A 24020-nucleotide genomic window follows, 5' to 3' on the forward strand; every position below is an offset into this window, starting at 1 on the left:
AGAGTACCCTGAACAAGTCGAGCAATATGAGGCCAGGCGTTGTCATGTTGAAAGGTAATGCCTTGGCCATGACGACGCAAAATGATAGAACAACAGGGCCAATGATCTTGTCGCGGTAGTGCTGTCCTTTGAGATTTCCCTCTACCACTATCAAACAGGTCCTCTGTCTTGCTGTAATCCAATCCCATACCATAACGCTGCCGCCCCCGAACAGGTCTTCACCCATGACACAATGATTGACATAACGTTCACCTCGACATCGGTACACTCAAATCCGTCCATCGCTGTGGCTGAGGTGAAAACGAGACTCGTCAGTGAATAGAACTTGTCCCCACTGCATGGCCTTCCAGCATAGGCGCTGTCTGCACCACTGTAAACCTGCTTGACGGTGGTTTCCTGTGGTCTTCTGGCGACAATCCCTGCACATCTGAGGCGACGACACACGGTTTGTGAAGATATTCGTCGAAGGCTAGGGATGCTTTTTGCAGTCACTGTTGCTAGTTGGAATCGATTTCGTAGGTTTGTTGTTCGAATCCAGTTGTCCTGTCGATTATTGGTTACACTTGGCCTGCCACTGCGAGGATGGTCTCTCACTGCATTCGTCTGTTGCCAATGTTGCCTTAAACATCAAATGGACGTTAAATTGTCTTGCAACATCATGTTGACTAGATCCTGCTTCAAGCATACCAATGGCTCACAGACGCTCATTTTCGGACAGGCGTGGCATTTCGTAATGTTGAATAGTTGCATCATTTTGTTGTTTTTCTGAGTGGTTGTTGTCAGCACGATGCTAAACAATGCATATGGAATCCCGTTAACACACATGTTTTTATACCCATTCTTGGGTAGAGAATGCATGGGACTTGCATAAAAGTCAACTTTTGCATGGAATGCATGCTTTTCTGTAGCAGTTGCGTTTTTGTGACTTGATTCCATACATGTACTGCAATATTGAAGACCAAACTGTACTTGTTTGAAAAATACACTAAAATATTGGTGTCACAGGAACTTTTGTTCTTGAGTATAGTTCACATACAATCTTAAATACAACGTATATCTATGGATAATAACAAACAATGCTATTACAGAGTCATGGCAAGACATCTTTGTTGGAATTGTGTAAGTTTGTGGGTTTACTCGAACAGATGGTGACAGATTGTCCAACATTTTATGAACTGTTTATTTACATAGTGAATATGATATATTTCTGTTGATGTAATATGAGTTGGTTATTTCAGGGTTAGGGTTTGATGTGTAGGAAATTCGTTAGGGATTTGGGAACGTTTGTTTTGAATATGTTTTGCTTATTACAATTAAATGATATAAACATTTCGTTTTTCTAAATATCCTAATAAAATTGTCGGGTTTTTTTGTTTGAAGGACACATTATATTTGTGGGGGCTACGATTAATCATTTGCCAATCTTTTTCCGTCATGTCAAAAGCAAGATCCCCTTACCATACAAAACTTTTGCTGTTGGAAGGAGATGTCCCTTGTAGAATATCAGTGTACACAGTCACTGCACTATAGTCAAGTTACTTTCAAATACATATAGGGGTGGTCAGGTAGCCTAGTGGTTAAAGTGTTCGCTCGTCACGTCGAAGACCAGGGTTCGATTCACGACATGGGTACAATGTGTGAAGCCCATTTCTGGTGTCTCCTGCTGTGATATTGCTGGAATATTGCTAAAAGTGGCGTAAAACCATACTCACTCAAGTACATATAATGGTGTGGCACCCAACACAGACACCTCACCCCACACATGAAATTTAGAACTGTATTTTGGACACTGGTAAATTGTTTTTTCTGTACCTTTGGTCCTCATTCCAAACACCAGTTCAAATGTCATTCTTGCTGTTCCTGTTTTGGGAGTGATGGAATTCCTCATGATTTCTGCCAATCCTTTGCATGCAAATGCATTCTTATTGTCTCTTTAGAAACATGAACTGCTCCTCTATTAATCATTTCATGCCTAATATTTTCTGTGGTCATGCCTCTGTTTTTAGACATCAATATACCAAGTCACCTGTCACCAACAGTCAGTTTCCTTGGCCTACCTACTCACTGCGCACACACAAAGACTGGTGTCAACTGGTGCCTTTTGCTATTTAAGGATTTTTCAAATTTTATATATTTTCTGTTTTCAAGTTTGATTTTGACTCTGTTCATAGTGGTTTTGGCCTGTGAAGATCTGGGGTAGAATAGGTCTTCAGCAACCGTAAAAGGCAACTATGCTTGTCATTAGAGGCGACTAATGGGATCGGGTGGTCAGGCTTGCTGACTTGGTTGATGCATGTCATCAATCCCATATAGCTGGAATATTGCTGAGTCCAGCGTTAAACGACAAACAAACAAGACTGTTAAAAGTGGTGTGTACCTGTCATAGAAATACATCTTTCCCAATTCCATAGTATTGTTTTGACAGCTCAATAACTACTATTGTATATGGACAGACTTACAGCTACAGTCAGATGATTTATTTTTTCGAATATGTGGTGGCCGGGGGGATTTGTCATCCACTGATGACTCTTGTTTGTGTTTATACTAGTATTCAAGATGGTATTTCCACTATCCAAAGTGTGCAGTGAGGCCGTCTTATTGTTGATAGTCAATTTTGAGACATAAATGCTAAGTATAGTAAATGCAGGCAAAGGCCACTCGCATTTTTCGCATTTAATTCACACTCACGTTAATTTCAAGATTTACAGTATGTCTGAGCTGGAAAGTCCACACATCACTGTGTTTGTGTTGTCAGAGCAGGTATTCCGCTCATTGTGTATTTGTTGTTTATTGTTTATATGTTGTGCATAACACGTTATGGAACAGTGATGCCAATTTTGTCCTTGATTGCCCCAAGAGCCAATTCCCTGTCAACATAAGCATTTACATCTGGTGTTAGAATCTTGCTGAAGTAACTCTTGAGCTTACTCCCGATCCAGTAATCACTATATATGTCTACCATCCTGAAGAACAATCATCAACTCAAGTCATGAAGAGCAAAGAAACAAGATTGAAGAAAACAACAACAATCTCTCCGATGTCAACTTCATGATAAAATATCTTAGCAACACTGCTAAGACTTTCCCCTTCAAGATTTTGTCCTACACGGGACCAAAGAAATATACTCAAGAACAAAAGTTCCTGTGACACCAATATTTTAGTGTATTTTTCAAACAAGTAAAATTTGGTCTTCAATATTGTAGTACATGTATGGAATCAAGTCACAAAAACGCAACTGCTACAGAAAAGCATGCATTCCATGCAAAAGTTGACTTTTATGCAAGTCCCATGCATTCTCTACCCAAGAATGGGTATAAAAACATGTGCATTAACGGGATTCCATATGCATTGTTTAGCATCATGCTGACAACAACCACTCAGAAAAACAACAAAATGATGCAATTATTCAACAGTATGAAATGCCACGCCTGTCCGAAAATGAGCGTCTGCGAGCCATTGGTATGCTTGAAGCAGGATTGAGACAACATGATGTTGCAGGAAAATTTAACGTCCACAGAAACACCATTTGATGTTTAAGGCAACGTTGGCTAAAGACAAATGCAGTCAGAGACCTTCCTTGGAGTGGCAGGCCAAGCGAAACCAATAATCGACAGGACAACTGGATTCGAAAAACACACCTACGAAATCGATTCCAGCCAGCAACAGAGACTGCAAGAAGCATCCCTGGCCTTCGACGAATATCTTCACATACCGTACGTCGTCGCCTCAGATGTGCAGGGATTGTCCCCAGAAGACCCGCCAGACGTCCCATTTTGACAGGAAACCACCGTCAAGCAGGTCTACAGTGGTGCAGACTGGATGGCCATGCAGTGGGGACAAGTTCTATTTACTGACGAGTCTCGTTTTCACCTCAGCCACAGCGATTGACGGATTCGAGTGTACCAACGTCGAGGTGAACATTACGTCAATCATGGCAAATTAAACCATTGGAACACTTACAGGAGTCTTTTATCTGTTGCAAACTGAAATCGTTTCAGATTTGGTAAAAAACAGAACTTTGCATTAAATCTTATTCAATTTCACAGGAACTTTTGTTGTTCAATATATATACACCTATCCCACAAAGATCCAACCACAGCCATCAACATGCATACTCTGCACCAATACAGCCCTCACAGGCACCTACAAGATGGACGCTGTTTATGATATCCCATTGGGACTTACTAATTTGTGTAATACAATGACTCAGTTTAGGATATATGATGTGCAACTGTTGATAACTGCAACTAGGTATGTTTGAAAGAAGCCAGTATATGATTGCCTAATTGCGTCTTTCCAAAATTATTTTTATTACGTGCACAATATACGCCAAATCTTTTGTCAAGCTCGATCTTTGAAGTTATTTGTGTAGGGGATCATTGAAATGTTTCAATATCTGGGCAAGCACTGCCAAAGACGCGGGAAGAGCACCTACGGGTATTGTACTTAAAAGACCAAAAGTACCATTTGAGTCGTGCGGTAATATTGGGTCTGGGTTGAGATTTTGGAAAAGATCTTAGCTACGATTAATCTTAACAACTTACGTTCAAAGATAGATCTTAAATGTGTTGCAGAGATCTGTGTTAGAGATTGAAATAGTGTGGTGTTTCCCAGTGACGTCAAAGGGATTTCCAAGCCACTGATAATCACAACATCGAGAAGTGACAAGGAATTCATGATCACATTGTGAGATGGTGTTTTGTTCTTATGATAAAAGATGCCATTTCTACCTGAACACAAATAGCATTCGTGTGACATGCAAAGACATTTTTCAAGCCCAATAAATGTTATTATCAATAAGTGTAGTGTTACCACACTATAGCTATTAGAATTGAAGTACTGTGCAAAAAGATACTTCACCATTTTCCCTTTAAATGGTCCTCTTGTGCGCGTACAGAACTTTATGTAAACACATTGCGTACAAAGTCAAGGACGAAAGTAATGGAGGTTATTCTAAATGACAATGATGAGACCTTTGATGGAACAGCAAGCGTTCAGCATTAAGATTTGTGTTCAAGTCTGATGTTAAGTGATGTATACGGGGTCAAAGATTATTGTGGTGAAAATTTTGTATTGATCAGTAAACTTCATTCAATTAACATTTTCTGCAAAAATGTTTTGTAAAGTGAATTTGGGACAATGTTCAAAATATGCTACTTTTGATGACATTTGAAATGCAAATGAGCATGGAAACAGATTTTTTTATTTGATTTTTGAAATCACCATTCTCAAAAATACGGCTTAACTTTTGCAGTCAGAATTTCAATAAATTGCTATATTTAATAGAATACACCTAATCACCTGTTTTTGAAAAATGCAATTGTTCAACAGACACTATTTCATCACTTGTTATCAAATATTTGTATTTCATTAATATAGATAACCTTGGTTTTATAATGACAATCAACAAACACAATATTAAGGTACAGAGACAATTTATTATTACAAATTTAAAAAAAAAAAAGATTTGGCAGGGGGATTCTCCTTGCGTTGTTTCCAGCCAAGCTGCACAAGCAGGGATTTCGGACCCTGACTACTTGTCCCTGGTTGCCAGGGTAGCCTGGCTGGACAGACAAACGGCATGACTAGAGCACCTGACCGCGACAGACAAATATCAGCGACTGGGTAGCCTGTTGATGACCCAGGTCCAGGTCGAATGGAAAGCTTATGGGAAATATATGATATGGTTGGAATGACTGAATGTAAGTGACGAACTTAGGGGGGTGATATATTCCACGTGATGTAATGTGGATTGTAACATAAAAGTAGGTATGTTCCCTGATCTGATTGGTTAAAATGTGTTGCCGAATGAGCATAACATCACTGAATTTCATCACTGAAATTTAATTAATTAATGGAACTAGTTTTGAAATCATCAGCATGGAGGAACAGATGGAAATTTACCCTGACTTCCACATCAGAGATTTCGATGAAATATTGAGTGAATAGGACGACGAGATTTTCTGAGATAATTCAAGAATTTGAAGGTAAATGAAATTTACCTGTTTCCATTAATTACACAATCATAATCATACTTGATGTAATTTTCTTTGGCTTGGCCAAAGGGAAAAACAAAACAAAATCAATTTTTAACAAAGTAAAAAACATTTATTACAACTCTATAATAGTTATGACTTTCATACACCCACCCAATTTTGTTATCATTATTACTCACAACAGCTGCTGAAGCTGAAAACCTGTTCTGAGATGGCCCCTGAACTAGGAAATACAGCCAGCGTTTCCGTAGAGCCCAAAGTTCAAGCGTCCAGTGACCGCTTCGCGTCCCTTGATGCAAAAGCAGTACAGGTGAGAGTTACCTCCCTTACACCATGATAGCAATGTAAATCATAACCAATGTGTCATCGCAAAAATTGACAATAATGTAATGAGATTGACCAAAATCTTAACGTAAATTAAATATTTAGTTTTGTAAGATTTGAGATATGTTATGCTAAATTGATGTAAGGAAATTTCATTTAAACACAACGCAATCACAAGGCAATCTTTTCACTTCCAGAATGGCTTGGTTTCCGAGGTTTTGAACGAAAGTACAAGAGCCTCCTGCTTCTCAGCCGAATGAGAGACTGATTTTCTTATGCCAAAGTCAGAAATGCTGAAGGAGATCTTTACTCAAAATCAAGTTTTGTTGGGTTGCGTGCTGCCATACACAGGCACATCAGGGGACCGCCATTTGAGCGCAGCATAAACATTATCCAAGACCGGGAATTTCACACTGCAAACAATGTTTTTCTGTCCATGATAAAAAAAACTTAAGCGCAATGGCCTTGACCAGACATCACATCATGCTGCTATCCCCGAGAATGATTTAATTTTTTTTGGTGAAAGTTTGGATACGGAAACTCCTTCCGGCTTGCTTCGTAAAGTGTGGTTCGACCTTACACTCGGTTTCGCTCGTTGTGGTAAAGACAGGGAATTAACTGCATCTTCCTTTCGTGTATCCACTGATGAACTAGGGTTCGAGTTTATTGAAATGACACACTCTGAAGTCACAAAAAATCACAAGGGGACCTCAAAGACTCAAACGCCCAACAAACGCATTTATGCAACATAGGACCAATTCTGTCCTGTACTTTCATTAAAAAAATAAATGTCTCTCCTCAGTCCCATCAATGGTGCTTTTTACCAGGCTCCCAAGAGATGAGTCCACGTCGACGACACTGAAGGGTACTCCACGAGGCCAGTTGGTGTAAATGTCATTGGCAACATGATGAAAGAAATTTCTAGCAACGCTGGTCTCAAAGTGTAGACAAACCATTGTCTTCGGGCAACTGCCGTCACTTTGCTGTCAAACACAGGTATTGAAAATTGCGAGATTTACAAAATTAACGGCCACAAAACCAATGAATCGTTGAAGTCTTATTCCATTGACTCGAGCTCGGCTCAAAAACGACATTATTTGAACATTCTTCAGGGACAGCATCAGCTCGCTAAGGAAAGTAATTTGGTACCTGTCCAAGATACAAATATCCTGCCACTGTCCACTGCTCCCATGAATAACTTCCAGGTTAATTCTTTTGCTAATTCCCATGGTCACTTTCACAAATGTAATTCCACTGTAACAGTAAACAACTTTTTCCATCCCAACTAAGCTGCATGTCTAAAATCTCGCACATGTTTGACGTCTCGTCACCACCTCAGTTTAAGGCGAGTTGACACTATCTTGTATAGGGGCCAAACAGTATGTATGTCTTTTCCAATTTTGATTATTTGTGTTTTACCTTACATGACGCTACACAGTGCTTTAGCTTCCCTACCTTATACAAACAGACAGTACTGGAACGAAAAGACAGTTTAAGCAGACCACAGCCCGTGCCTAGGCATTCACTAGTTATCCCCCTTAGCCCCATATATCCTTTCCAGCTGGATAATATCTGCTCGTTTGCTGTTTACAGCTTGTAATACGATTTCTTTCGTGACTGCATAACTCTGCAAGTTTCGTGCCTTGGTCGCCATTTTAACTTTAGTGCATCTTGTGTTTTGGGAGCAACTACTTCAGCATCGTCCAGACGATCTGCTTTTGCCCTCAGTCAGCATGGATCCTGCCAGTCGCCGGGTCGTTGTTCCCGCGCATCGTCCGATACTTCGTCCTGCCGTTCTTCTGGTCTCTGTCGCTGATCTCATACTCCTGACGACACCACTGCTGCCTCCACCAAGGTCAAGCGCCGTCGGCAGCTATCGCCGGGACAGTGTCACCAGTTGTCTCCTGATCGTCTTCAGGCTATCACCGGATCATCACAAGCCAGCGCCTCGTTTCATTGAATCGTTGTCAGCTATCGTCAGACTGTCGCCAGCGATCGCTGGGTCGCCAGCTTTTGCCGAATCTTTGCCAGCTTTCGCCAGGCCGTCGCCAGAGCTTGCCAGACCGACGCCTGCGATCGCCGGATCGCCAGCATTCGCCTGACCGCTGCCAGCTCTTGCTAGATCGTCAGCCTTCGCCGGATCGCCAGCTATCACCAGGCCGTCACCAATGTTCGCTGCATCGCCAGATATCACCAGGCCGTCGCCACTGTTCGTCGGATCGCCAGCTAGCACCAGGCCGTCGCCAGCGTTCGCCGGATCATCGCCAGCTTTCACCGGACTTTTGCCAGCCACGTAGGTCGTCGTACAGTTGCCAGGACACCTTTGTGTCTTGCCAACCATCGCCTACTCAACATGCTTCGTTTTCTGGCGTTCCGGCACAGGGCGCCAGACGTCTGGAGTCCTCCTTTCTGTCACTTCAGCATCCTTCGGATGATTAACAACATAGCGGCGGCTCTCTCCAGAGCTCATCGTCCCTCCACTCGCTCCCTATATGATGACAAGTGGCGGTCATTCCAGGCCTTCTGCTTGTCCAGGCACATCATTCCAGTGGAGGCCACCACTCCACAAGTGGCTGATTTTTTGGTTTTCCTTCGCCAATCCCGTCACTTGGCTGGTTCCACGATTGCGACCTATCTTGCTGCGCTCAATTCTTTGCTCAAGATCGCTAGCTATCCAGGTTCCAGGCTTTCATCGGCACTCCATATCATACATCTTTTCGAAGGTGAGCACGATTGCTAACATATTGCTAACGACAGTTTTGTTGTGTCATGCGCTCAGTAAATAAGTTCCTCCTAAATATCGATTTTAATTAACATTCATGTTACAATGTCGATAAATATTTCGTTTTGTAAGATTTGCGTGATGCTATGCTGAATGGATGTATGGAATTTTTTCATTTGAACACGACGCTGTAAATTCAGCATAACATCACGCCAATCTTACAAAACGAAATATTTATCTCCTTATAAGTGCTGACAAGTAATTAATATGAAAACCCTAACACAATGAGAAACCCAGATATGGCATGACATGAAACCAAACAGTAATCAGATCACAAAAGAGCAAAAACATGATACACATGAATGACCATTGTACAATGGAACAATGTATACTGAACCGCAAAAGAAACATCATCCCAAGTTGTCATTTAAATATCTGGGTAATTTTTGTCAAATTTTCGAAAATGATCATAAAAACCCCAAAGCAGATGACAATATAAACGATCGCCCAAACGCATCACGGCAACACACATGGTAACCCAATGCACGTGAGTTCCGTGCAAACTGAAATGCACATGCCTTCCCCCATTTCTTGCCCTAAAAAACTCCACCCAGATTGGATAACATTCATTTGTTATTGAATTGCTACCACATGCCAAGATTGACAAGAAATCAGCGACATCAAGCCCTTGGACGATTGCAAGGTGAACAAACCGCCTGGCAAGTAGCCAATGCATTTCAAGTCCATGTAAGGACCATATACAGGCTCCAGCAACCGTACCAGATGCACCACCGAGCACCGTAGTGTGGGGTGGAATTGGTCTTGCACTGAGGGTCGGCCTTGTGGTCTTCCAGAACATCGGTCCAGGGAGAGGCAATGATGTTAAGCAGCTCGGTACATTGATCAAGTCTTGAGACCAAACGCCATACCTCATTTGGCACGTCGCCGCAACCACGAGTTTCAGCATGATAACACCCATGCCCATACTGCGAGAGCAACAAGAGACTTCCTCCAGCTGAATGGCATCAGAACCATGTAGTGGCCTGCCCTCAGTCCCATTTTAAATCCCATTGAGCACCTGTGGGACGAGATTCAAAGACGGCTGAATGACGTCCGACCAAGGCCAACAACTGCAGCTGAACTGCGTCAGGTGTTCCTCAGAGTGTCATCTCAAGTGCCCATGGCCTTCATCAATCGCCTCATCCATTCCATGTATTGACGTTGCACGGCAGTCATCAATGCACATGGCGGACACACAAGATACTGACTTGTGATGTCATTTTTACCGAGACTAGTGTTGTGTTTCACTTTAAGAACATTGGACACTTTAATTTCAACCCTGATGATCAGTTTTGCCAAGTTTTATCTTTTTGATATCTCTCAAAGTATGCTTACAGTGTTTGGAAAAATATGGTTTCTCATATATCTGTCATAGCGACTGATTTACAACACCCATTGTCTGAAGAACATTTAATGGCAAAGGCTCATTACCCTGGAGCCATGACATCTATATGCCTTGAAACACTTAATTGCTGTTATTTATAAGATGCTAATCCTATTTGTTAATCCCCATAATTCCTACGAATATCCTACCTCTATTACATCATAGCCACAAATTCCAATTTTGGCAATAATCACACTATAAAATCTTTAGATTTTTCGACAGACATCCTCTTCACTGCCAATTATCCCATAGTCTTGAGGTAAACCCTATCCCTTGTCAAACTGCATCTGCGCATGCGCAAGGCGGGAAAACATCACTTCTTTCCTGTGTGTGTTGGATCAACAAGCAAAGTTTTTGCTCATCAATCCAAACACGTTTTTTCGGTTAATAATTCACAGCTAGTATAAATCTAAAAAGATTACAATAGTCAACCAACGATCATCATTGGATATAGCAGACAATCTACGATCGTCAAGTTTTGCAGCAGACGACCTTCGTCTGTCAAGATTGCTGAAACGGTGGTATAAGAAGCAAGATCGTTGACGTAAGTAGGTAGATTTAGTTTACGTAGTGTTGGGTATGGATGCCTCCCCACTACCGTCATCGGGAGTCTGCTCGGGGTGTGGAATTCATCAAGCGAAGGGGGACCCTCACCCTAGATGTAGTACTTGTAGAAAAAGCAATTTGCACTCCAAGATCAAGATGCACATACTGCAAAGACTTGTCAAAAGAAAAATTTGACAAGCTTTATAAAGCCTTAAATTGTCCCAAATCAAAATCCAGGAGGAAGACAAGATCATCGGACAAAAAGTATGCATCGTTCTCTCCCAAAACCAAAACCAAAACTAAATCTAAATCAAATGTGGAAAAGTGTTGTGTCTCAGGTAAATTGACTTCCTTAGAGAAACACACGGGCTCAAAAGAGGTGATGAATAAGGAGAACCCGTTTTTTTGCTTTTGCAGGAAAATCACGTTGCTCAACCCACCCGCCCAAAACTAAGGAGCAGGCATCCAGCTCTGGTCTTGGGACCGCAGCCTTATGCCCCGGTGCTACGGGTAGTTTGGTCACTCATGGGTTTAAAGAAACATTGGAGCCCAAATCTATTCCGTTCTCCCCCTTGAGTATGACTGAATGGGCTAAATCGCTGACAACATCCATGTCTGAAATGTTTGACAAACGTTTCCAAGCGATATCACAGGATATAGATAAACTAAAACAACATGCAGATCTCAAAAATGTTTGACAAACGTTTCCAAGCGATATCACAGGATATAGATAAACTAAAACAACATGCAGATCTCAAAATTACGACAAGATCTAGGTCACATGATTCAGATAGCAAACAAAAGTCCTATTTACATCGTCGCAGGTCAGAAAGTTCACAGGACAAAAGACACGTTGTATCTAGGGAAAGTAGTCACAATAGCACTATCTCATCCCGTGCTTCTCGGGAAAAGAAACATGTAGCACGAGAATCTCACAGAAATAAACACCATTCTTCCAGGCGGACATATCAATCTTACACGCCCTACAGTGAGGAAAATCGTGCTAAGAGTTCCTATTATACAAAGCGTGCTTCTTCAGCTACAGTCACACGCAAGAATCGCGTCTATAGCTCAGACAGTTATGCATCACCTAGCTATGCTAGTTATACAGCAAAATCCTCTGGCAGCTCGAGCCAGAAATCGCAGCAGAGAGATAGCCATACATCACGTGATGCCGTTTCATCCCAGTGGCAAGAGCCCGGGGGGTACGACCGAGAGGATATTACTGGCGCTTCTCAAGATTGTACGTATATTACAATATTAATAGTACGCTCACATTCAAACCAAACGACTTCTCGTTGAAAGATATCATCTATGAAATCCATCAATTGATCCCATCTGTAAAGCCCCCAAGCAAGGAGGCAGAGGATCCGGTGCTTATTGAAAGGGCTGGTTATGAAAATCCTGTTGGAAAGGGGGAAGGTTTTCATACATTTCCATATCCATCTTTCACTGAAAATGTGGTCACAAAATGAATGCGGATTTAAATGCCTCTGCCAGTAGAGCTTTTAACATGCCTGTTCCTCACAAAGGGAGACATTGTTATAAGACTCACAATTGTCCATTCCCCTCATCTCCTGCCATTGATGATGAATATTTTGAACTGGTTAGACACCCTAATACCAGGATGAATGTTAAGATGAGCAAATTCAAAGATTTTGACTGTGTTAACAAGCAGATGTTAAATAATAGCACATATATGAACTGGTTTGCAGCAGGCATCAGACTTGTACTTCCCCCTGTTAACTGTGAGGAATTTACTGGCCAACCTTGTGACACAAAAGTTGAGATGAATTTGGAACAAGTTGGTTTCATTCATAGTGCGCTGGATAACATACTGAAGATGCACGAAGATCTGCAATCTGCACAGGTATGGATGTCCACACAATTCCTGCTTACTCAATGGAATCATCTTATTCAACAGGTTAGACAAAATATTTCAGATCCACTAGGACAAAGTTTGATGTCTCAGTCGATATTGGCGCCCCAGTTCTTCAATGGCAGACTAACCTCTGTGATCGATGAAATTTCACGCACCACTAATCAGAGATTCCAAAACTCCACTATATCATTGGCATCTAAGCTTAATGAAAAGCGGTTGGCCAACACCTAGAGTCGCACGGATCCGCCTAAACGCAGACGTGTTATGTCAGGACATGAGTCTTTTCGTGCCTCCACTCATTCCGTTCCAGACCAAGCCGAGGGAGACATGAGTCCCAAAGAATCAGAGGTCTTGGTCTATCCTATACCAGAGGTAGAGGTAACCGCCGTTCGTGACTCTCTACACCCAAAAATCTATCAGCCAAACCCTGTCGAAGTCGATTGAAGTGGTAAAAACAGCGTCCGGAGTCCACCCCAAAGGACAACGTTTTTATCTAGTAGGGACCAAGTTAGCGGCCGCAACTCTGGCAATACGAGAACTACTAGACAAAGGGGCCATCAGCATCTTAGAAAAGGCAGATACTACAAAGGGGTTTTACTCTCCAGTTTTTCTGGTCCCCAAAAAGAACTCTACAAAGATGCGCATGATAATAGACCTAAAGGTACTCAACAGAGATTACCTAGTACGTCCACCCAAAGTTTTAAATGGAATCAGTAAAGAAGTTACGAAATTCCCTCAAACTAGGAGATTGGCTAGTCAGTCTGGACCTACAGGATGCCTACCTGCATGTACCTATTCACCCGAGTTGTCGACCCTACCTACGCTTTGCAGTAAACGGTCTAAGGTTCGCATTCAACATGCTTCCATTCGGAATATCAATAGCACCATGGCTTTTTCCTCGGATTATCACCCCCATCATCGGCTTCGCTCATTTAAATCTTGTAAGAATCCACGGCTATATAGACGATTTCCTCTCAGCCAATCAAGAATTATTGCAGATAAAGCAGAACGCAATATTTCTGATCCAACTTCTATCTCACCTGGGTTTCCTGGTACATCCTGTCAAGTCAGAATTAATACCAACCCAAGACATCGTGTACATAGGAGCGAGGTTTCAACTTTCAAAAGGCATTTTACAACCTCCAGAGGACAGATATCTGAGAGCTATAGAAAAGATTCAAACTGCTCTCGACCAACCCAGCAGGTCACGTCGTTGGTGGATGTCTTGCCTAGGCACACTGACATCAATCCAAGATCTTACTTACAGACCTCAGTTACGTCCACTACAAGCGTGGATGAACACCACCAGAAATATGGATCTGGAAGAGACAATTCAACCTCCTCACAGCCAACTATTCGGAACTACGATGGTGGTTTTGGCGTCAAAACGTTATGCCAGGCATCCCTCTCATGTTGCCCCCCACCTTTACACCACCTATATACAGACGCATCAGGCGAAGTTTGGGGTGCACAAATGGACGACGTCAGAATCCAAGGAATGTGGTCAGATCAAGACAAAATATTACACATAAATTGCCTGGAAATGAGAGCCATTGTCCAAGCAATGAAGGCATGGGCCCACCTACTACACCACTCGTCGGTACTGATAGCTGCAGACAACACCACGGTGGTAGCGTACATACAACATCAAGGGGGCACGAGGTCAGCACTTTTGTTGAAGGAGGTTACGCTTTTATTTGCTTTGGCAGACTCAGTGAGTTGCAGGCTAGAAGCACGGCACATACCGGGAAAAGTGACCATACTGGCAGACTGCCTATCCCGGAAAAACAAGATTGTACTCACGGAATGGACTCTCCACCCCGAGGTATTCAAGTGGATAACCTCGACGTGGGATACCCCACACCTGGATTTGTTTCCCACATGCCTAAGCCATTGACTTCCTGTTTACGTCAGCCCACTCCCAGATCCATTAGCCCTTCAGGTCGACGCCCTATCCATGAGTTGGAGAGCGTGGTATCCAAGACTGATTCCACTTCTCATAGATGAGCCGCTCAAACTGCCAGAACGTCACGATCTCCTCCACCAACCAAAATCGGACATATTTTACGGCAACCTGACAAATCTCGTCCTTCACGCCTGGAAACTATCGCGAAAAAGATGCAAGTTTCCGGTTTTTCTAAATCAGCTTCAGACGCAGTGGCTAGCTCATGGAGACCAGCTTCCTCAGCTATCTATAATGTCAGATGGAGAAAGTTCTGCCAGTGGCAAATAGAAAGAGGGTTGCATGACGAAAATATAACAATACCTATAGTGGCTGATTTTCTTCTTCACCTGTGAAATGAGAAAGGGTTCAGACATGGTACAATTGAAGTCTATAGATCAGCATTAGCCTCAGTTCTACAACATGATGGTTCACCATAGGATCTCGCCCAGTATTAAATCGACTCATGAAATCGTTTTCACTGGAAGACATTAAAATCCCACGCACTTTCCCTAAATGGAATTTATCAATCATTCTGTCTGCACTGATGGAAGCTACATATGAACCAATGGCAGAGGCTACACTTTTAACAGTTTCCAAAAAGACTGCCTTCCTCTTAGCCTTAGCTACAGCTGCTAGAGTGTCTGAGCTTCACGCTATTGATATCTCATCTATTACGCATTCACAAGATTGGAGCAAAATATCTTTCAGATCACTACCAGAATTTATCGCCAAAAACCAGGCATCAGCGTTTGGGCCTCTAGGACATAGACAATACTCTATCCCATCATTGAGTAAAACAGTTGATCATCCAGATAGACTATAATGCCCCATCAGAGCTCTGAGATACTACATTTCAGCTACTCAGAACCACAGGAAGAAAAGAAAACGGCTCTTTATCTCTTGCAAGCCTTCGTCAGAAAAGGACATTACTAAGGCTACTGTGGCAGGATGGCTTAAGAACACTATATCTGATAGTTATCGTCAAGCCCACCTCTCTACACCAAAATGGGGAAGTTGCAAGGCTCATGAAATCCGTGCTCTAGCAACAAGTCTGGCCTCATGGAATTCAGTTTCCATCGAACAAGTGGTATCAAAATGTCAATGGAGATCCCACAATATGTTTACTCATTTCTACCTACGAGACGTACAACATGATCTACAGGGGCTATACTCCCTGGGGGCCTTGGTGGCATCCCCGGCTATAGTCACTCAGTAGCCTATCCACCCCCTGTTCTGTGGAAGTTAGTGGGGGGGGTGAAGATCCCCAGAAGTACCTCAAAATAAGGTAAGTTAGCCGTTACAATATGTCAACTGGGTTGGACAGATCATTGGCTAACATCTGGGATCATAGATCATAAGGTGATAGGGTTATTACATTGTTAGTCGCTCGGCGTATCATGTATAACTACCGGAGGTGTCGTCGGGGAAGACTTCAGAACCGGAATTACGTAAAAGGGTACGTTTTATCACCAATATATAAAGGGAAACACGTCATCAGCGTAAAAGTACGTCATTATCATACCTGAGGTGAGATAAGTATATATGCTTGTTGGCTATAGAGCAACAAGTATATAGATACGTCACAATGACAAATGAACCGGAAGTGACGTCATAGATTACCTCAGAACCGGAAGTGACATCATAATGACCCAAATGATGTCACAGGAGAATGAACCAATAGTGTCATCATAAATGCTCTCAGAACCGGAAGTGATGTCAGAAAGGTCATCAACCGGAGAGGGAATCATATAAATAAGGTCAAATATCCACCAAAAACAGATAACAATCATGAGATCATAAAATGGGAAGGACGCCACAAGTGGCAAGTCTTCTGCAGGTTTGCCAAGGGTGAAATCAGGAAGTCTGGTATTGAATCATACCCTGTTGTGCCTATGTTTTTTCCCTTACTTTAATGCTGTCAATTATCCGGGATTACTAGATGACAAGATCCCACCTGTCCCTCTGGTAAATACTGGCTATGATGTAATAGAGGTAGGATATTCATAGGAATTATCAAACAATAGTTATCATTGTGTATAATTCTAAGAATACTACCTCTATTACATCAGGAAATAGTCCCTTCCACCTCCCCAATATATCTTACATCTAGTCGATGAAGGTTATTGGAAAGAAGTGATGTTTTCCCGCCTTGCGCATGCACAGATGCAGTTTGACAAGGGATAGGGTTTACCTCAAGACTATGGGATAATTGGCAGTGAAGAGGACGTCTGTCGAAAAATCTATAAAGATTTTATAGTGTGATTATTGCCAAACTGGGAATTTGTGGCTATGATGTAATAGGGGTAGTATTCTTAGAATTATACACAATGATAACTATTGTTTGATTTTTGTGTACATCGACCGTCTGCCATCCTGAACGAGATGTGCAAGTATGTCACTGATGATTTACTGTTTACATTTATATTTATTACTTACTAAATTTCAGGTGACCTTGGCTATATATATAAGACTTGGTCCAGAGAGATAGAGGAGAAAGAAAGGTCTTACCCTTAGCCTAGCTATGGTTAGGCTGGGTGCTCCAGGTCACCTAGACAACAACCACTACGACTATGTGCTGACCTGGCACATAGCGTCTTTTGTATGTATATATCTACATGTATAAAGTAAAACTGTATATACCGCAAGCCATCGTCTCCAAGTTGTCACTTCCTACTGAGAACCATACCTCGGCCCCTTGCATATACGAGTATGCAAATTATTCATTAATCAATGTCAGACCACACGCGTTGTTATATCTATCCATGGTGATGTTTCTTTTGCATTTCAGTATATATCCTGTGAAACATGTATTGGTTAATGTGGTTGACCATCGTCTCCAAGTTGTCACTTCCTACTGAGAACCATACCTCGGCCCCTTGCATATACGAGTATGCAAATTATTCATTAATCAATGTCAGACCACACGCGTTGTTATATCTATCCATGGTGATGTTTCTTTTGCATTTCAGTATATATCCTGTGAAACATGTATTGGTTAATGTGGTTGACCAGTAAAACCAAAACGGTTACGCAGACGAGCCCAGAGGAGTGGTTCCTGTGGGTGTTAATCAATGGGACATAGAGCGTGAGCTAGGAAACTAGATGACATACATGTAACAGAGATATGTGTGAATAGTTATGCACTGGCCACATGCAAACAAATGTGGCCTAACAATAGGCCATGGAGTCAATAGGCCATGTCAGGGATTAAAAATTACCATTGCCTGACGGCTGTGCCAAATAAAGTTTAGATGTTGGGTGAGTAATATACGTTTTCAAGAATGCAAGTGGACAAGTTGAGCACACAAAATGAACTGGGTGAAGTTTCACGAGAATGTAGTGATGTGTTCATGCTACAATATTTCATTGGCTAATAGTTCGCTTGTGTCCCAGACTGGCAATCTACTATGCATACAGTTACACCAGTCAACCAATAGGATTAGTATTCTTTGATGACATGCAGGTCAACAATGAGAACCAGGCTTGTTTGATTGCTAAAACGTAGTAACACATCCATATATGGCACACGCTTCTTGGAACTTGAATGACGGAAAGTTGCATTTTTTTTAATTTGTAATGCAAATAAGAACTAGTGCCAACTTTTGAAGCTTTGTTAGGCCTAGCTTTGATGAACTATTTCACCCAGTGATACAACTTCAAAGAATTTTGATGAAATGGTCGAAAGAAATTGTATCTTAAATTATTAGGGAGCGACCATTTGATTTCTATGGGGGGGGGCCGGAAGTTGTTTTCTCAGCAAACTATTTTTTTCTGAAGCCATTTCTAACAAACTATTTTTTTGTAACATACAGCTGAACAAACTATTCATTTCAGATGGTAATTTTGCAATTTTATTATAGAGTAAAATATGCAATCATATTTCAGCAAATGCAGCCTGTGGTGTATTATAACATGAACAGCTATAGAACACCCGTTATAATAGTCTTTTTCATTCCCTGACATATATACAGTAGTCCTGTTTGTAGCCTGGTGGAGGACGCGGTAATAGCTGTTTCTTTAGTCCCGGCCCGTATCGGTGGTATACTTCCAAGCCATCGTAACTGTACCAACCTTTGCCTGGCACACACACACATCCCACGAAATGACCCCCATTGCCATACACTAAAGCAAATAGTGTATATACTCGTTCATTCATCTGAATAACATTGGGGTATCTGGTGAGAGGACAATTGTCTATCTCTATGTACACTACTGGTGGGGAATCAATGGTGAACAGTCTTGAAGAGAATGTTCGGACAGGCTTTGTCATTAGACACAAATGTCGGAACAGTAGAACTGAAACATACGAACACTGTAATCAGACAATGTATACAGCAAAAACAGAGCAAGACGTGTCTCTCCAGCAAAGGATGATGGTGTGCATTGACGTGTTCAAATAGATGTTTCATCACAACAGAAACACTTATGACCAGGTCATATCCAAAGATCATATAATATAGTTTTATTTGAAGGATTTTGGTGAAAATTGTTCATACCGATACCTTTTCATTTAATATATATGGTTTATTTGTATTTCAAACCATTCCTCAAACAAACCACAATATAAATATGTTCAACATTTATCAGTGAATAAATGTGTTCTTTTACAACATTGTAGCTTGGTTATTTCTTTTTGGAAATTGTTAAATTGGACGCCTGAATATTTGTACATGCATTTAAATAGCAAAATGTGCTGAACTGAAGCCATTAACTTCATATACAGAAATAAGATTAAAGTAATAGTGATGTTGCGCCGAAGGCGGCGGAAAATTTTTACGTTTATAATGCTGGAATAATTCTTTAATTTAATAGATAAATGTTGCAATGACATGCAAAATTATATCTGGAAACAAACTATTCATTTTTCTAACAGTAGTAAACATTCTATTTATTTTACTGATTATCTCCAACAAACTATTCATTTGTAAATACTTCCGGCCCCCCCCATAGAAATCAAATGGTCGCTCCCTTATTTTATCAGCAGTAATATATTCCAATATCGTGTTATTTTACAAAATGTTGAAAGAACCATAAGCGTAGCACTAGGGTACAGTTGATTGCTATTGCAGGATGTTTTTGCATATGGAACAATTTGACCAGTCACCGTATAGGGACTTCAGGTGCTACATGTCGTTTGATTGCGAAAACGTTATGTTGACAATTGTCAAATTGCCACAAATATGACTTTTAACAAGTCAAAGTATGACATTTATGATATGTGTATCCATTCTCTTGCAACTAAAGTTTGTTTTAAGGTGTCACTTCACACACGATTTTGCTGAAATGAATGTAAACAAATATTGAATGAAATTTTTGAATAAAATTAATTACAAACATTAGGCCAGATAAACAATGAACACCTTTTCATAACCAAATAGTATAATAATGGGATTAAATCCATACTTCAGTTCGGATTTGTTGACTGGTATTTACGCTGTTACTTGCTGTTAATGTTTTTTTAAGATGAGGGGAAAAACATTGTATTAGTGTAAAACTTGAGTTTATTAAAAATGTAAGTAAATGTTGGTAGTCATGCATTACCACACTACAACCAGGTAAGCGCTACCAGTATATTGAAGGGCTCAATAGTGAAGGAAGGCTCTTTGGGGCCAAGTTCACTTCATATTCCTGTCGTAGTCAACTCGCTATGTGCCAGATACTCAGTTTACTTCCTCATCTTACACCACTTGGTTGTGTATGTCCATATTCACTAACGTCTCGAAATCAAAGTGGTGACTAACATGTGTATACAGTCTTTCAGCAGTGGCCAAGCTTATAAGTTGACATGGTGCAGGCTATAGTCCACATCGTGTCAGTGTAAAACTTTAGTTTCTTAAAAATGTAAGTAAATTTGGGGAGCCATTCATTACCGCGCTATAACAGAGTTAGCACTATTTTGAGAGTTGCAGTAGCGAGGGAACACTGTATCTCTGATTCTTAGTTCTGTAGATGTAACATTTTACTGAATTTATTAGCTTGATTTTGGGCAAGTACATTTTAAAATAGGGGAGTTAGAATGTTGGTCATGCCTGCCCTTGGTCAAGTAACTATTTCCATAAATTTTCAACCCAAGCATGGCACTGATTTTAGAGGTAGTATTATTTTACTTATTAAAAATTATAACTGTTGTTTGATATTTATAACTCTGTTTGTGGAATATTTTACTAACTACACTCAGTATAGTCTGCTTGGAACTTAAGGTGTACAAACTGATTTTAAACCACAGTGCAATCTTGTTAATCGAAAATGTCAGACTTAAACTTTCCGTTTACTCTTATAATAAGCTATTATGAGAAAGGTTTGTGTTGTATTATGCATTGGTTTCTTTAATAGATGAGCAGACAATATTTGTGAAGAACCTTCCAGCAGATACAACCGAGGAGGATTTGAAAACACTGTCAAAGGACATAATTGAAATCAGGCTCAGGATTGCTCTGTCTGGCAGACGTTCGTAAGTACATGAAGTTGAGATTCTATGAGGTTGTATATCAACAATATTTTTCTATAAAGTCAGTTAATCACCAGCGAAAAAAAATAAAAAAATTTAATTTCCTTTTTTGTAAACATGATAAATATATACAAGATATTCATTTATATACAGTTGTTAAGCACACCCTGGTTTTGCTACGATATCTGTCCAAAAACAAAGGTATCATTCGGATCAAGCCTGAGCTTTTGACCTTTTTCACACTTGGATCGAAACGAGGCTTGGAGAGCATAACTCCATGCAAAGTGAGCCGCATCAGCTGATTGGGACCAGAGCGCATGTTGTTAAGGGGAACTCTGTTTCACTGAAGGACATTTCAACCAATAAAAGATATTGCACATTTAATCCTGAGGTCCAAGTAAGACATGCTTGTAATATACTGGAATTCGCATTTTGCTGTCAGGGTCCTGGAAGTGAATCAAAAGGTGCATTTTGAGATAAGTATTTCTGAATAGATTGTTTTATTATACAGTCATGCCCCGCTTATACGGACTTCAGATATCCGGAAACCTCGGTTCCCGGACAATTTTCATTCAAAACGAAATAATTACTATATAAATTTACCCGTATGTCCGGAAATTCAGTTTCCGGAACCGGACAGTCATTTTCATACACAAAACACTGAAATGCACACAAAATTGTCTCATTTATCCGGACAATACACTTCCGCTGGTGGTAATCCTTTTATTCGTGAGGAGTCAATTAACCAAGTGACACTGAGTTAAGTTTGAGACGAGCTTTTTTATTGTACATGTAATCATGAGTTGCATAATTAAAGGGAAGTAACTCTTCCAGTAAGAAGCTGGTTTCAGTTATACGGAAATTCGTTTATACGGACGAATTGTGAAATGACGCAAGTGTCCGTATAAACGAGGCACGACTGTATACTCTTCAGCATATATCAACTGCATAACATGAAACACATCTGTGTATTTTGCTAATTTGCTCGGTCAGTGCATGGCTTGGTGAACTTGAAATTAGTCTAAATTGTCGATCATGTTTATTTCACGAGTTATGGTTGAGTCTACTGCACCACACGTTATGGTTTTGCCATGAGTTCATTTGACATTAGACACCTGATTTACAATGTAAATGAAAATAGTTTACAAAGTAACTCATATGTCAAAATAAATATTCAGAAGGGGTGATAACTCTATTCAGTTTGCACAATGACAGATGAAACTCTCCTTTTCCTCAAAACATCACTTATTTAACCGATTAAGATTGCACCCTGCACGACAAAAGGAAGAATGTGTGGAATGTTAAACGAAACTAAAATGAAACTTAAGATATAAATATTGCACGAAATAGAAGAAATATAATAATTGATACAAAAATCAACTTCTTGAACACCCTGACCTAATCGTATATGATAATAGGGAATTATATAAAAAAAGGAGGCTACTGATACAACTATCCTGAATAGTATGAAAATGTCTTGATCAGATATGGTTACAGATAAAATAACAAAAGATGAAAAGGAATCAACTTCAATCGGTAATCAAATCACGATTAAATAAATCTACCCATACTAATTATGTTGATGGAATGAGACAAAATAAAAAATAAACTGATAAGTTGGTTGGTTGGTTTGTTGTTTCACTTTAGTTCAGAGTGACAAGAAAAATTAAACTTGTCTTCTTACAAACTTTTACATGTTCTTTCTTTGACACTGATCATAAAACCACCAGCTACGAAACAATTCTTATGTCAATTCAAAAAAAATTACATCAACATTGTGGAATATAAAAATTATGAGAGTTAGTGAAACAGATTTCCAAATGTACCAGTGAGTGTGTCTGGTCTACATAATGAAGTTCATGCAGATAAATGTTTGACTTGATATTCCGATGACCAAACAAAAATATCAATGTATTCTTTTCATAAAGTTTAAAAAATAAGTGTATATTTACAGTCTATTTAAAATGTCAGATTAAACGTATTGAGTAAGGGTAGCATCCTTGCTCTGAATTCGGATATCGAAGGACATTGCACCCCTTGACTCTGAGATGCCGAGTCGCCTCGAAGTGAAACAAAGACCAAAATTCGTTGGGGTCTTGCGCCCACAACTACCGGCAACCAGTGGGGAGGTGATGGGATGCCAAGTTTATGAACCAGCGTTATGATCCAGCTGCAGATAGTGGTGCTCATGGGCAGAATGTCCATACACCATGTCGCTTCACACAAACACATAGTACACACATGCGTAATAATCTGATGATAAGCAATACTCTTGCTATGGACTGCGTAAATACTCTCAACTGTACATTATAAGAAATTAATTATGCTTGAGATATTAGTATGCTTATGCATAGTACTAGAAATATTATAACCAGTCGCATATAACAAATAAAATGATAACATAACCTATTGTTACAATGGAATGAAAACAAGATGGTATTGTGCATGTGCAGAATTGTCCATGCACCATGTCACTTCACACAAACACAAATGTACACAAATACTCTTGCTACGGACTGCGTAACTACTATCAACTATATGTTATAAGAAGTAAATTATGCCTGAGATATTTGTATGCAATGTACTTGAAATATTGTAACTAGTTGCATAAAAACAAATAAAATTATACATAAACCTAATAAAGCAATGCAATAAAAATGAGATGTATGTCTATGGTTCTAAACTAACCTCAATATTGTGAAGTGTCAATATA

At 40.4% G+C, this 24020-nt stretch overlaps 1 protein-coding gene across 3 annotated transcripts in view; it reads left to right on the forward strand.

The window, feature by feature from the left end:
• Positions 1-24020, forward strand: part of LOC139469159 (nucleolin-like) — a 374233-nt gene that overhangs the window by 154324 nt on the left and 195889 nt on the right. For all 3 annotated transcript variants that reach the window (XM_071251294.1, XM_071251292.1, XM_071251293.1), the window contains one exon: positions 21193-21310. In XM_071251294.1, coding sequence (XP_071107395.1) covers positions 21193-21310 — 118 coding nt within the window. The remainder of the gene's footprint in view (positions 1-21192; positions 21311-24020) is intronic.

This window comes from Haliotis cracherodii, unplaced genomic scaffold (genome assembly GCF_022045235.1).
Source record: "Haliotis cracherodii isolate W230 unplaced genomic scaffold, xgHalCrac1.p SCAF_2, whole genome shotgun sequence".
In the NCBI taxonomy this organism is placed as follows: Eukaryota; Metazoa; Mollusca; class Gastropoda; order Lepetellida; family Haliotidae; genus Haliotis; species Haliotis cracherodii.